This window comes from Leptonychotes weddellii, chromosome 11 (assembly GCF_054177405.1).
Source record: "Leptonychotes weddellii isolate Sample4059 chromosome 11, ASM5417740v2, whole genome shotgun sequence".
Lineage (NCBI taxonomy): Eukaryota > Metazoa > Chordata > Mammalia > Carnivora > Phocidae > Leptonychotes > Leptonychotes weddellii.
Genome location: NC_138379.1, coordinates 90,020,532 through 90,036,954, shown reverse-complemented (window position 1 = coordinate 90,036,954; position 16,423 = coordinate 90,020,532). Strand labels below are relative to the sequence as shown.

Below are 16,423 nucleotides of genomic sequence, written 5' to 3'. Positions count from 1 at the left end.
GATGAGATGTTTAAGCTTGTCTTCTTTGCTCTGTTTTATAGCAAACAGTATGTGTTTACCATTCAAATGAACTGACGCAGTGGATGAATCGAGAGACTAACATTATCAGTGAAAATTGTCATTTATGTGACTTTCATATTCATCATTAATAAAAATATAACGCTGCCTCAGTTGATGCCTTGCATCGGGGCCCATAGGCTGTGAGGTGCCTGCATTGGGCTTGGCGTTGGGTGTGGGGTCTGCTTAAGATTCTCTCTCTCTCTCTCTCCCTCTCCCTCTGCCTGTCGCCACCCCCCTGCTTGTGCTCTCTGTCTCTCTCACAAAAACAGCAACAACAAAGACAACAAAACCCCCACAATAAAACAAAACTCTTTGTAACTTAAAGTCATTTCCCCTGCTCTCAAAATAAAGGAGCTCTTTTTAAACGATGTTCAGGGGGGCTTACTTTAGACTTGGCATAGGGGATTTTGAATGATTGATCTGCTTCTTAGCACCTCAAGTAATCCTAAACCCCATGAAGTAGTTTCTAGGGTTCCTATGAGACTCACAGAAGTTAAGTGCTGAGTTAAGTCATATAAATATTGATCAAAAGAGGCAGAACTCAAACTTAGGTCATCTTCAAATGAAATTATATTAGCCCCTAATTCCTAGGAGAGCACTTCAGTAAACTCTCAACGTTTCCTGTAGTTGGTTTCTTCCAGGAATATGAGTGCCTTGGACATAGATTCCTAGCAGCAGAAGCTAGTTCTTCCTCTGGGCATTTCCACTGGTCTTTGTGATGACAGAGAAGGTGTACTTGGATGCAAGTCATTCTGCAGTTGAGGCAACATTCTCAGAATTTGGTAAATACCCTTTTGAAAATATGCTAGGACACTTGTTTTATTTTTTGCATTATAGATACACACCAAATAGAATCTATTAACTATTGCATGGTCCTTCATAAAACTATTTGCAAATATTGCAGCATCCCCAGTTCCCCAGGGTCTCTTGTCCTAGGGTCTCTGAATAAGAATCCAGCTCAAGACACCACTTCCATGTCAATAATCAAGATAACTTGATGACACATGGCTTGAGTTGCTAGGACAGTTCTTAGATGTGATTCTCCCCTGAGGTGACTCTCCCTTGAGTCCAGTATCAGAGCCTCCAGAGCCCAAGCAGGATTTTAAGGATGTTTGGATGATCATGGGTGAGCCTTTCTCATGTTCTATCTAGAAGGGCAGAGAATGAGTGAAGAGTGAGTCCTTGTCTTCCAACTGCACTGAATGCAGGAGGAAAATCTGACTGTCATCCTGGGTCTGGAATATCAGTGTCAGTGGCCCCCCAAAAATTTAAGTCCATTCAGTTCCCTTAGAGAAGATGCAATTGTGATTTTAATGTCTTTAGTATCCTACTTCTGAGACTATAGACTATGCCAATATCAGGATTTTATGGAATTTTATAAACTTAAGTTTTAGAGGGAAAAATGTCATTCAGATAAACGGATTGACCATAATAAAAGGAAATTAGGGAATTTGGGGAATCATAATTTTTCACTATAAGCTATGGAAATAATGAAAATGAAATAAAAAGCCATGGAAAGTAGTAAGATAAATGCTAAATAGATATTGTGAAGCCTTTGTTAGGTTCTGGGGGGCAGGCATGGGAAACAAAATTTTTGTTTGAAAGACAGCAGTTAAAGGCAGATGAGCTCTTGAAATTTTTAGCCCCATAATTTCTCGTTCTGACTAAGCTCTCATACACTTACAGTCAAGGACCTTGTCAAGCAGTCAGATATTAAAACATGATTTATATAACTCATTAAAGTTTCTATTCACTTGCTTGTATTGCAGATGACTAGCCAAAACCCTCATCGAGCTGACTTGCAACTTATGCTAGCATGCATTTTTGCATTTAGAATGAGGGTTTGTTTTTTTTTCCTCCTATCAGTTTAAACATCTTTTTGACTCAGAGGTTCGCTTAGAGTAGTATTCTCTTGAGATATTTAGGATAATTTACTGATGCACATGCAAACTGGATAAAAACTTTTTAAATAAACTCATGATTTTAAAATAGTTTTAGATTTACGGAATTATTGTGAAAATAGCACACAGAGTTCCTATATATCCCACACCCAGTTTTGCCCGTTATCACAATTAATGAGACAATATTGATGCCTTATTAACTCAAGTCCATACTTTATCCAGATTTCCTCAATGTATGTCAAAAATTCCTTTTCTGTTGCAGGGCCCCAACTAGGATACCACATTACAATTAGTTGTCATGTCTCCCTAAGTTCCTCTTGGCTCTAACAGTGTCTCAGATTTTTCTTGTTTTTTGGTGACCTTGACAGTTTTGAGGAGTACCGATCAAATGTTTTCTAAACTGTTCCTCAGCTGAGATTTTACTGATGTTCCCCCCATGAATGGACTGAGGTGATGCATTTTTAGAGGGAAAAGCATAGGGTTAAAGTGCCATTCTTGTTACATCATATCAAGGGTACCTACTATCAGTGTGACTTAGCAGTTGCCGTTAATCTTGACCACTTGGCTGGGATAGTGTTTATCAGGGTTACTTCACTGTGAAGTTAGTCTTTTCTCTCCCTTCCCTACTGTACTCTTTGGATGAAAGTTACCATGTACGATCCAGACTTATGAAGTGTGGAATTATGCCCCAGTCCTTAAGGGAAAGTATCTATATAAATTATTTAAAATCCTTCTACAGGGGAGATTTCTCTATTCTTCCCTGTTTATTTATTCAATAATTTATTTATATCAAGATGGACTCGTGGATATTTATTTTATACTTTGGGATACTATCTGATACTACTTTATTTTGTTGCTCAAATTTTCCAGCTGTAACTATTGGTAGCTCTTTCAGTTGGTTCCTGTATCTGTTCGATATTCCCCATTTTCCTGGGGTTTTGCTTTGTTTTGTGTTTTGAGCCCTCGATAACTTTTTGACCTTAAAGATGCACCAGGCTCCTGTAGTCTATTTCTTGGCCCATGACTAGAATCAGCCATTTCTCCAAGGAGCCTTAGTTCCTTTTCCTGGAAAATGGTATTAGAAAAAAGAACTAGGCACCAGGTGTGTGCTCCTGGAGTATCATTTTTTCTAGGACTTCTCAGCTGGCTGAGCAAAGAGACATATGTGAACACTGACCCATGTAGGTGCATATCTATAAATATTTCTGTATCGATCTATATTAAAATAATCATGAGTTCCTACTGGTGTCTTCAACGTTATTCCATCACTACTGGCTCATTCTAGCTTCCTCCTCTTGCTTATCTCTAACTTACCACTGCAACCGACCATTCAGTATCCATTTCCTTAATTTTACAATTCCAGTATACATGTCTAGTGGTTTCAGAATTAACCTGTACCCATCTAGAGAACAGTATTTATGTATAGTTCCGGTTGCTTTTGGTTTCACAAACTCCACCCTTTTCCAAAGTTATTCTGGTCAGCATCTTTTCCTCCTACCCGCTTCAAGGAGACTGTTTCATACATTTGTGATACATGTAGATTCTTTTGTCACATTCTGCATTCTATCTGGGATCCTTCTGCCTCCCAAATGCTTTTTTAAAAATTTACACTCTTGTGAGGTTTACTCTTTGTTCTGTAAAGTTCTATGGGTTTTGACAAATGCTTTATGTTCTGTACTCACCATTATAGTACCATACAGGAAAATGATTATCACACTAAAAAAAAATCTCCTGTGCTTTATCTATTCAACTCTTCTCCTACTCCCATCCCCAGCCTTGGGCAACCGCTGACCGAATAACTGTTTCTATAGTTTTGCCTTTTCCAGAACGAAATATAGTTGGGATTATATAGTATGTGGCTTTTTCAGACTACCTTCTTTCACTTAGCAATATGCATTTAAGATTCACCCATGTCTTGTAGTTTGATAGCTCATTTCTTTTTACTCTTGAGTAGTTTCCCATTGTGTGGATGTGCCACAGTTTGCTTATTTGTTCACTTAGTGAAACAATCTTGATTGCTTCCAGTTTTGGGTTACTATGAAAAAGACTACTATAAATATTTGTGTGGGGGCTTAAGTGTGGACATAACTTCTCAAGTCAGCTAGGTAAATACCTAGAACCACAATTGCTAGATTATATGATAAGACTATGTTTAGTTTCGTTGGAAACTTCCAAAACGTTTGTACCATTTTGCACTCCCACCATCGATGAGCAGGAGCCCCTGCTGCTCTGCATCCACCCCAACAGTTAGTATTTTCAGATTTTTAGGTTTTAGCCATTTTCATAGGTGTGTCATGGTATCTGAGTGTTGGTTGTTTTTTTTTTTTTTTAAAGATTGTATTTATTTATTTGACAGAGAGATAGAGAATACAAGTAGGCAGAGCAGCAGACAGAGAGGGAGGGAGAAGCAGGCTCTCCCCTAAGCAGGGAGCCCGATGCAGGGCTCGATCCCAGGACCCTGGGACCATGACCTGAACTGAAGGCAGACGCTTAACTGACTGAGCCACCCAGGTCCCTCACTGTTGTTTTAATTTGTAGTTCCTTAATAATAAATGATGATGGACATCTTTTCATATCTTTTTTTTGACATCCGTATGTCTACTTTTATGAGATGTCTATGCAGATCTTTTGCCTATTTAAAGAATTGGAATATTTTCTTATCATTGAGTTTAAATAGTTATTTATATATTTTATTTTTCATTTCAACATTTTATTTACTTATTTTTTGAAACACATGTGTTAGCATTTAAAGACCCTCCCTCCACAGGGCTTCAGGGTACCAGGACACAGTATCTCCACACCCTTAATCTTCTCCGCAGCTCTTCTACTGAAGAATTTGGCCTTTGCAGTGACAGACTGTCTTGGGAACTTTCCTTTCCCCAAAACTTTGTAGTAGCCTGATCACACCATGTCAGTGAAGAAACAGCTCCAGTCTTATTTTTAGCAGCATTTACCAGTGTCTGCTCACTGACCAATGTCCACAGTTTAATAAGATTGACAATTGGGCAGAAGCTCTGCTTCCTCATTGATGAAGAACACCAACTTTTCCAAAGTAACCTGTATGATATTTGTTGAAGTTGATCCTGTGGTGCTGCATGTCACCAGCATTACTCCAGCCTCTGGGAGCTTCTGGTATTTGCCGGTAATTACTCTTCCCCACACCATGGCATGAGGCACAAGGGCATTTTTTTTTTTCAGAATCCTGGTGGGGTCCACCATCTCCCTACTCCCCAACCTCCAGACTGTGGCTCCCACTCATGCTAGTCTGTATTCGGCCTCCGGCAATTCATCAAATTGTGACTTAAGTGTTCCTATTAGTGTATGGCTCCAGCAGCTCCTGGTAGGCAAATCTTGGCTGTGATTCTCTGGATTTGCTTGTTTCTCCAGACTTCATGGTGGCAGTTTGCCCTGCAAACTCAGTTTTCTGATGAGTCCAAGAAAAGTGATTGATTTTCACTTTGTCCAGCTTTTTTTTGTGTTGTAAGAATGGGAGTGACAACATCTAAGCTTTTTGCATGTCAGAGCTAAACTGGCAATCTGCTGATAAAGATTGCTTATTTAATCTATGCAAGATGTAGAAATATATGGAAATAGAACATAGGTAGTGGACAATTACATTTAAGATGATCTTAAGTAACCAAACTCAGTCTCATCTTAGAAATAATAAAATTGACCCCAGTTGAAGATAAACTGCTATTTGCAAAGATCTTAATTTTTCCTAGAATGGGATAGATGGAGGGTGTTCAGTGATAAAAATAGATGGAAATTATCAGTGTCTTGCAGTGCCACAAACTGGGATGTGACACCTGGCCGTATCATTTAATCTTTCCTTGCTTCAAGTTTTCTCATCTGAAAAATGGGTTGTATAAAGTTTAGAGATAATGTATGTAATGAATCTAGCAATGCCTAGCACTTACTACATGCTTAATAAATGTTAGCAATTACTTTTAATTAAAAAAATGTGATGGAAGAAAGAATTCAAAAATGTTGCAAAGAGTTTGAGGAGTACTAATTGTAAACCACATTCGTAAAGCAGGTAAGGCAGATAAACTGACCAGAAAACCAACTAGTTGGTGGCTGTAAAAACCCAGGCTCAATTCCATCTAACCCCAAGGGAAAGCTAGCGTATGATCCTAGACTGCCACCTGCTGGCCTATGATCAACAAAAAGAACAATCTGGAAGTTCCATTCCTCAAGTGGAAAGAGTGATAGAAGTTTAGTTTCTCTCCGACAAATGAATAGTCTGAGTTTTGAGCTATTTTTACTGGTAGACCTCTTTAGCAGAATTCCTTATGTGTGAAAGCCACTGTAATTTTTATTGGTGACTTTGGTGAGTGGAGATGGCTTTGTTAGGCTTATTGGTATTATCTATGGCTCAAATGTGAATCAAGGACATATGGAGACTTTATTCATTACTATTTTCCTTTGATATGTTAATCTTTCATAGCTTTATTATGGTGTAATTTTATGGCATTAAACTGGAACGGATTCAAATTATATAATAAATTATAATCAGCTCCAATTGTTATGATTAATTATAATCTGTTAGACCAGAGGTTCCCAAAAGGCAATCTGCATACCAGTTGATCCGGCTGATTGCATCAGAATTGCTGGGTCTCTGTTTCATATTTGTAGAATCAGAATATTTTTGGGTAAAGCTGAGAAAGTACCATTTTAAAAAACACTCCCAATGTGATTCTCAGGAAGCTAACTTTAGAGAATATTATACTAGATTATAAGTTCCTTAAGGCAAGGACAATTTCTTACTCATTTTTGTATTCTTGAGGCTTAACAATGTCCAGCACACCATAAGCACCCACAGAAAATTAGATGAGTGAATGAACAAATGTGTGCATAGATAAACATGGATTCATGACTCTTGGCAGCAGTTAGCAACACAACAGTTGTGGTGGGCTAGAACCTCTTGGCTTTCTAGTTTATGTGTACTAGCCAGTTAGGCAAATATACTTTTGTTGTTCTTAAAAATTTCAGAGGTTACACTCTGGGATAATGTGGCTGCATGATGGGGCGCCTGCGTGGTTCAGTTGGTTAAGCGTCTGGCTCTTAGTTTTGGCTCAGGTTGGGATCTCATGGGTCATGGCTTTCAAGATTGTCTCCTTCTGCAGCCCCCCCCCACTCGAGCACATGTGCTCTCTCTCTCAAACAAATAAATCTTTTTTTTTTTTTTTTAAAGATGGCTGCATGTTGGCCCCACCAAGTTCTAGAGGGTATGAATTAACGAAGATGGAGCTAACCAAAGCTGCAATCTCCAATATTGATTGTATTCTAAGAATGACATTAGACTGAATATACTGATAAGGCAGAAAGAAACAAAGAGGGATCTTTTTATTCGAATAAACATATGCTTTGTTATATTATTAATTTCCTTTCCAATAAAAAGTCAACATAAGGCTGAATTGATAAAAAATTATTTGCCATTTTTGCATGACAAGAGGACTTGGATGGGTCACCTTTTAGCTTCTTTAGGTGAAGTTATTCAGTTTTTGCAGGACTCTCTTGAAATTAAACAGTATTTAATTTTAGTAACAATGTAAAGAGGCCAGGTACAATGTAGAGAGCAGAAAAACTTAAACAAATAACTATTAGTGAAGAGGTCTTTTGTGTGCCTAGGAAAAAATGGATCCTGTAGAGGCGAAAAAGTTTTCCTTTCTTCTGCTATAGGTTCTTGGGCTGATCTAATAATTAAATTGTCATAAGACAGATTAACAGGAGAAAAACAACTTTAATTCTCACATATGAGAGCTTATAGAAATATGATACTCAAAAGAAGTAACCAAAGTAGGCAGCTTTTATATCTTTTAGACAAAGAAACAATACATTTGTGAAGAATTGACAAGAGAAAGCTCTGGCTTGGGGTACTAAATTAGTAAAGAAGTAACAAGGTTTGTTCACAGGGCCTTCTCAGCCTTGAATTCCCTATCATTGGTGATAGGGGTGTCTGTCTCTTTTCCTCCTGGTATAAGGAGGGTACTTTGCACATGGGAGATTTATTTCCAGCTTTCAGGAAGTCAAGAACGTCAGAGTATTCTTGTAGCAGCTGTTTCTTAAGTAATTTTAATTCAAAATAATTAACATGCCAAAGTGGCATATTTAGGGGAAGGCTGCCCTGAGCCCCATCATCCCAGTACTAATTTGGCATGACTCTTTTAGTGTGGACATTTTATATTTTAAACCATTTTTATTGGGGCGCCTGGGTGGCTCAGTTAAGTGTTCTACTCTTGATTTTGGTTCAGGTCATGATCTCAGGGTTGTGAGATTGGGATCTGCCCTGGGTGTGGAGCCTGCTTAAGATTCTCTCCCCACCTCTACCTCTCCCCCACCTCACATGGGTGCACACGTGTGTCTCTCTCTCTCTATATATAAAAAAACAAACCATTTTTATTGAAAATAGAACATACCTATAGAAAACTACATAAAATGAGTATAAAGCCTAATGAAATAAAAGTATTTAAGGCAAACATTCTTTTTTTTTTTTTTAAAGATTTTATTTATTTGACAGAGAGAGACACAGCGAGAGAGGGAACACAAGCAGGGGGCAGTGAGAGAGGGAGAAGCAGGCTTCCCGCCGAGCAGGGAGCCCGATGTGGGGCTCGATGTGGGGCTCGATCCCAGGACCCTGGGATCATGACCTGAGCCGAAGGCAGACGCTTAACGACTGAGCCACCCAGGTGCCCCAAAGGCAAACATTCTTATAACTACCACCTAGATCATAAATGCCCTCCATTTCCATCGGTCTTTGAGCTCTTCTTTATTTTCCAGCACCTCAAGATATCTTCTACTTCTCTGTCCCAACCCTGGAATTAGCTATTTCTCCAAAGATCTCTGATTCATTTGATTGGGGAAAATGGTATTTATAAACTGAGATTTGGGGGACAGTTGTGTTCATCACTAGTGGAGTATTATTGCTTTCTCAAACAAGATAATCAGCAGTGAGGGAGGAAAGTGTAATATTTGTAATATTTGTTCCTCATAAGCTGATGAGGGCCCAAATATAGGTCTCGATCTCATGACCCTGAGATCATGACCTGAGTGGAAACCAAGAGTCAGACGCCTAACCGACTGAGCCACCCAGGCACCCTTCAAGCAAGGTAATCTTTTTAAAAAAAGTTTTAAAATACAGAAAGAATATAATGGTCTTTTCACAGTTTTAGAGACATGTAATTTGAAGAATTATGATGATAAACAACTATGTAAAAATTTATAGTAGAGAGTAACTGATGAATAATATTATGTAAGGTATCAATCATGAGGAACAAATATTACACTTTCCTCCCTCACTGCTCCAGCAAATTTTAGGATAACTGCTCCCCCAATTGAAGTTTTGCCTATTTGTAGTACTAGTTACCAGGCATGTTTCCAAATCCTTTTCAGCTCTTTAGGAGCTTTCTGAATATTGGTTGGCAGTGGAGAACATAGAGTGTCAATACTGAAATGTTGTAAAAACTAATGTCCTCAATGTCACAACTGAAAGCCTGTATAGGGATCATTTCTACAAAAAAAAAGTTATTGGAGCAAATAAGCAATGAAATCATCATACAGGTGTCATTTTATGCAATCAAGATGTGAACTATTCATATTACAAATTATTTCATCCTAATGACTTTAGAATGTGAGATTGAGTTCTTCATTGTGATTAGACTTGGAGTTTTCTATTATTTTATGTCAAAAATTTGATTTCCATAACAAACAAAATCACTTCCATTAAGACACTTCTATTTCATTCTCTGAATAGTTTTTGTTCTTATTCATGGGTAACAATGCCTTGTGTTTCCAAAAATATTAATAATTATTTATTTTGAGGATTTCTTTTGCTTTCTGCATTGGTTTATTAGTTTTAGCTCCAAACTTTTTTTTTTTTAAGATTTTATTTATTTATTCATGAGAGACAGGGAGAGAGAGAGACAGAGGCAGAGGAAGAAGCAGGCTTCCCACGGAGCAGGGATCCCATTGCGGGACTTGATCCCAGGACCCTGGGATCATGACCTGAGCCAAAGGCAGACGCCCAACCGACTGAGCCACCCAGGCGTCCCTTAGCTCCAAACTTTCAAGTTAAAGGATTTCCTCAAACATTTGGTGGTCTTTGGTTATTCTTTCACATTTGAGTAAGGCTGATTGGAAAAGATGAGTGAATGGAAGAGCTTATTAACTGGTGGGTTTCACTGAAGAGAGGACAGCTTAGCAATTGGACATTTCTTTCGTGGTTGCCTAAATGCCATTAGGTCCAAGTCTTACTCTTAGGCCAGTTTTCCTAGAGATGACTGTTTCAGTTTTTTTTTGCCTGAGGTATGAATATACCTGGCTGCTTTAACTGTAGAAGGGTGACAGAGCTGAGTCTCATTTGTTGTTGTTTTAAAGATTTTATTTATTTGTTTGACAGAGAGAGAGAGAGAGCTAGAGAGGGAACACAAGCAGGGGGAGTGGGAGAGGAAGAAGCAGGCTTCCCGCTGTGCAGGGAGCCCGATGTGGGACCCGATCCCAGGACCCTGGGACCATGACCTGAGCCGAAGGCAGACGCTTAACCATCTGAGCCACCCAGGTGCCCCATCACAATACAGGTTTTTTTTTTTTTTAAGATTTTATTTATTTATTTGACAGAGAGAGACACAGCGAGAGAGGGGAACACAAGCAGGGGGAGTGGGAGAGGGAGAAGCAGGCTTCTCGCTGAGCAGGGAGCCCAATGCGGGGCTTGATCCCAGGACCCCGGGATCATGACCTGAGCCGAAGACGCTTAACCGACTGAACCACCCAGGCACCCCTTAGAGCCTCATTTGTTGTATATAGGTACTTAAAAGAAATTAAGAACAATTTAAAAAATTGTGATAAAATACACATAAAATTTACCCCTCAAACCATTTTTAAGTGTATGGTTCTGTGGCATTAAGTGCACTTGCACGTTGTGCTACCATCTCCAGAACTGTTTTCATCCTACAAAACTGAAACTTCATGCTCATTAAACAGTAACTCCACATTTTTCCCTCACCTTGGCTCCTGACAACCTCCATTCTACTTTCATCTCTGATTTGACTACCCTAAGTATCTCAGATACGTAGATTCATACAGGATTTTTACTTTTGTGACTGGCTGATTTCACTTAGCATGATGTCCTCAAGGTTCATCCATATTGCAGCATTGTCAGGATTTCCTTTGTTTTTAAGGCTCAGTAGTATTCCATCTTACCTATATACCACATTTTGCTTATCTACTATTCCTGGATGGACACATGGGTTGCTTCTACTTTTTGGATATTGGGAACAATGCTGTTATGAATATGGCTATGTAAACATCTCTTTCAGACCCTGCTTTCCATTCTTTTGTGTATATATCCAGGAATAGAATTGTTGGATCATATGGTCGTTCTATTTTTAATTTTTTGTGGATGTATATATATACTTTTGAATAACCTCCCCTTATTGAGCTTTACCCTCCACCACATGTAGAGACTCTGGGTGTGAAGATTCTCCAGTTCACAGCCGCCCGCCTCCCCCACCCTTCCCCAACCATCTTCTGTCTAGGGAATGGACGTGTTTGGGGTAGTCATCTGGCTATGTGGTGTTGAAAAAATAATTTGAGGGCCTGAACAGTCTGCATGTGAACTTTGAACCTAATCCTGGTTTTCCCCACCACAACTCTGCCCCCACCCTTAAGTGTATACCAGTGGTCGCTCCAGATAAATGGGTCAAAAAACCAACCCATTGAAGGTCAATTCATGTAAATGGCCAACTTGCAAATAACTTTTCTTTCAATTCTTTATTTTTAGTTTTCATTTTGTCTTCATAACTGCATTTTAATGCAAATTCAGTTAGACTCTGCTTCAGTTCCCTATTGCTGCAGCAGAGTCTGAGGGGTTGGATAAAAGGCAAAACCTTGAGGGACATTAGAATATAGAATATTAATTTTTTTTAAAGATTTATTTATTTGACAGAGAGAGACACAGCGAGAGAGGGAACACAAGCAGGGGGAGTGGGAGAGGGAGAAGCAGGCCTCCTGCGGAGCAGGGAGCCCGATGCAGGACTCGATCCCAGGACCCTGGGATCATGACCTGAGCCCAAGGCAGACGCTCAACCACTGAGCCACCTAGAATATTCATTTTTTATTCCTAGGGGAGTAGCCTGACTCGGATTGAAATCGGAAGTTATTATATAGCTGTTTGAGCTTTGGGCAAGTCTTTCAGTTTCCTGGGCTGAAAAACACAAAACGGGATCACAATTATAATTCATAGAGCACGTGTGTGTGTGTGTGTGTGTCTGTGTCTCTGAGTGTGTGTGTGTGTGCGTGTGTGTGCGTGCGTACGCGCACGCTTTGCCAAGGTAAACCCAGGGCAAGCGTGTATTAACAGCTCTGAAGTAGTGTGACGTCACCATAGTAACGGCCACCTGCGCGCCTGCGTCAATTTAAAGAGCCGGCGTACTCCTGGGGCCGCTAGCCCCGCCCTCTTCCTCAGATCGCTCCGCCTCCGTTTCCCCGCGGCCTGCCCGCTACGCCCTGAGGAATCCAAGTCACCAATCAGCGTCCACTTTTCCCTTGCAGTCAACGGCGAGTGCCCCGGTTTCAAAAGCTCGGGGGCGGGTTCCAGGTTCCGCGCACGCGTGGTCGGCCCTCTTTCCCCACGCTGCTTCCGCGTTTCCTCAGTGCCGTCCCTCCGCCTGGCCTGAAGTGTCTCGTGTCTGGGGGCGGTCTGGGCTGTCTCTGCCGCGGCAGCGATGGGCAAAACTGCCGGCTCTCGGGGGCCAGGAGGCCGGCCCGACCCGGTGCGGAGCTTCAACCGTTGGAAGAAGAAACACAGCCATAAGCAGAGCCAAAAGAAGCAGTTGAGGCAGCAGCTGAAGAAGCCCGAGTGGCAGGTGGAACGCGAGGCTATCAGCCGCCTCATGCAGAACTACGAGAAGGTGAGGCCGGCGCTGGGGCGGGGGCGCGGGCCGGCGGCGGGGGGAGCGGGCCGGCGGCGGGGCCGCGAGTTCCCGCGGCGATGGAGGTCTGTCACTGGGGCCTGGGCGGGGGGCGGGCAAGCCGGCAGTCCGCCGGGCTGGAGATGGGGGTGGGGTGACAGGTGCCGGCGGGGCCCCGCCGAGGCCCCACAGGTGGTCTGCCGGGCGCCGGACCAGGCCCCTGGACCATCCAGGCCGCTCTTCTGCTCGCCACACCGCTCTTGATAAAGTAATGGAAATGCAGTGGCGCTTAAGAGCGAGGAGTTAGTAGTGAAACAGGGTAATACGCGCAGTAGTACTAACGACAGTAGTGATAATAAGGACACCTGTGTTTTCAGGCACTACCCATGTGCTTTACATTAATTATGTGACTTGAACTGAGGTATGGGTCGTATTCCCATTTTACAGGTGAGAACATTGAGGCTCCGAGAAGATAAGGAGCTTGTTTTAAGCTCACATGTTAGTAGGTGGTATGGAATTGGAACCTAGACCCATGTCTTTCCAAGTCCAAGGGCTTTGCCTTTAACCATTATGCCAGATCTGCAGACCTCGACCTCATCCGCCTTCCTTCCTGTGCTCATCTCCTTTTCTCTTCTTGGTTCCTCTCCCTGTCCAAGAACTGGCATAGGAAAGCTGGACTCCTGGTGTGTTTCTGCCATCTGCCATCCTCCGTTGTAGTGGATGTTCCCGGATGGGTAGCCCTGTAGTTATCATTTTGACCTCTTGTCCTTTCCCCCCGCCCCCTCAGCCTCCTGGGCGTGGTCAGTACCCCTTCTCCTCGGCCCCCCACAAACCCCTTCTTTTGGCCTTCACCCACCTCATTCAGCCTCTCAGTGATTGCCCCCTTCTGGTACGGTATAATCAAGGATTTAATATATGGGACATTTCTGGAATTATAGTCATCAAGTGTCATGCTTGTATAGCTTTCCTTTAAATGCCTCTTAGGTCAACAGTAAGATTAGATAGATAACCTTTATTTCTGTTTGGGCTTTTATGTTAAGATAAATGATAATTTGATCCTGGCTTTTGATCACCAGATGAGTGACTTTGGGCAGGTTATTTACTCTGTCTGCTTCCTTTTTCTTATCTTTAAAAGGCATCATAATATCTATTTTATAAGTTGTTGGGAGGCGGTAGTAAGAACGCATGTTAAGCATTCTAGGCAGTGCCTGATACATATAAATATATTAGCTGTTACATTATTTCTACTATTGCTGTATGCACAGCATCTTAAGAAACCATTGTAAACTATTAGATTGCATTTTAGAGTGTTCTTTAACTAGACTTGCTTAAGGGATCTAGTCTCAGCCTTTCTTTCTTCTCTTGTGTAATAGCAGTGCTTATTCCTGTGGACTGGTGACTCCTTTTTGTATTCTACCCTCAGCCTTCTGAGTTTGTATTCTTTTCTTCTGACTGTGCTGGTTGTCTTTACCTGTCAGGATACCTTAAATACACAAGTCCAAAACTGAGCTCATTATCTTTGACTCCCAAATTCACAGTCCTGTGTATTAGTTCCCTCTTGCCACTGTAACAAATTGCCACAAACTCCATGGCTTAAAGTGATAGTTCTGGAAGCCAGAAGTCTGAAATCCATTTCATTGGGCTGGAATCAAGGTGTCATCAAGGCCATGCTCCATCTGGAGGCTCTCGGGGAAAATCCGTTTCTTGCTAGTTCTGGCTTCTGGTGGTTGCATTCCTTGGCTTCTGTCTGCACCACTCCCATTTCTGCCTCCACGGACACATTGCCTTTGGTTCTGTGTTAAATCTACTTCTGCCCTTTTAAAATAAGGATACTTCTGATTGCATTTAGGGCCCACCCAAAATATTGAAGATACTTGCTCATCTCAAGATCTTTGATAACGACCTGGACAAAATCACTTTTGCCATCTGAGATAATATTCACAGTTCTGGAGGTTAGCATATGGATGTATTTGGGGCTGTTATTTGGCCCACCACATGCTAGCCCTACTATCTAAGCAGACTGCTGAGCTAGAAACCTAGGAGTAATCCTAGAGACTTTCCTCTCAGCACATCTTACAGCCAGTCACACTGATAATCTTTTCTGCCTCTTAGATTTTTAAAAAGTTACTCCATCCCTCCTGCTGTGCCTTAGTTCAGGCCCCATAAACTCTTGCATGGATTACTATGGTAGCTATTGCTTGTAATAGGGATTAGTAAGCTCTTTCAGTAAAGGACCAGATAAGTACCATGGCTTCAGCTTTGCAGGTCAGGAAGGTGGAACCCCTCAACTCTGCCATTGTAACACAGAAGCTGCCGTGGAAATACTTAAACACTTGGGTATAGCTGTGTTCCAACAAAACTTCAGTCAGGAAAACTGGTGGCTGGATTTGGCCCTTAGGTCTTATCCCCCTCTGATCTATCTTCTGTATTGCTGGCAGAATGATTCTTTCCAAGATGAAAATCCAGTCATCTTATTCTTGATTAAAACCCTCCCTTGGCTCACAGTTACTTTCAGGAAAATGGTCAGATACTTTCATGTGTCAACACGTTCTACTCCAGCAGAAGAGTAAGTTATTTGTGGTCAGGCAGACCTGGTTTAAATCTCACACAGTTGGGGTATTGAGTAGCCAAGTTTATTAATATTCCTAAGTCTCAGTTTCTTTCGTTCAGCAGAGATTACTAACTACCCAGAGTGTTGTAAAGCTCAAAGAGGTAATGCATGTAAAACAAGTGGTGTGTGGTAAGCATACATGCAAGAACAACTTGTAATTTCATGAATTGGCCGTGTTCTCCGATGCTGCTACTTTTTTTTTTTTTTTTTTAGAGATTACTCAAATATTTTACTTACCTATTTGAGAGAGAGAGCAGGAGCAGAGGAAGGGGCAGAGGAAGAGGGAGAAGCAGGCTCCTGGCCAAGTGGGGAGCCTGACCTGGGGCTTGATCTCAGGACCCTTAGATCATGATCTGAGCTGAAGTCAGAGGCTTAGCTAAATGAACCACCCAGTTGCCCCGCTCCCTGATGCTTCTTGTCTTGGTACTTGATGTTTCCACCGCTTGCAGTGAGCTCCCGCATTCTCCCACTCTAGGAACACCTACCAGTCCTTCAAGATTTAAACTTTTCTTCCTGACCTCCCCAAGTGGAGTTAGGGCTGCTGTGTGTAGCGTTCTGTATACACTTTTATTACAACATTATCACCAGGCTGTGATGATTGGCTTCTGTGTTTAGCTGCTTTCTTAACTTTCCCACTAGACCATGAACCCCTGACGGTCAGAAATCTTCGACACCCTCACCTTCGTGCTTCCAGACACTGGAAGCATAGTGCTTGTCCTGGAGTAGGCGCTCAGTGTTTAGATGTTGTTTGGGGCACAAGGACCTTTTCCAGATGGCTTTATTCTGGTTGGTAACATAGGTCAATTCTTTTTGGTCTCTGTTTGAATTATAATTACTAACACTTATGAAGCTTTTTACATGTTGACTTGCCATATCCTCACAATAGATGACACTATGAGACTGTTTCCATTATATGGGTGAGAAGCTTTTTTTTTTTTTTTTTT

The 16,423-nt window shown here is 41.5% G+C and overlaps 1 protein-coding gene across 2 annotated transcripts in view; it reads left to right on the top strand.

The window, feature by feature from the left end:
- Window positions 1–12,580: 12,580 nt before the first annotated feature.
- DDX10 (DEAD-box helicase 10) overlaps window positions 12,581–16,423 on the top strand; it is a 288,714-nt gene continuing 284,871 nt past the window's right edge. Inside the window, exon 1 of one of the 2 annotated variants that reach the window (XM_081799536.1) lies at window positions 12,581–12,868. In XM_081799536.1, the coding sequence (XP_081655662.1) occupies window positions 12,683–12,868 (186 nt within the window). In that variant the 5' untranslated portion in view covers window positions 12,581–12,682. The remainder of the gene's footprint in view (window positions 12,869–16,423) is intronic. The other variant, XM_081799535.1, reaches the window with a different exon arrangement.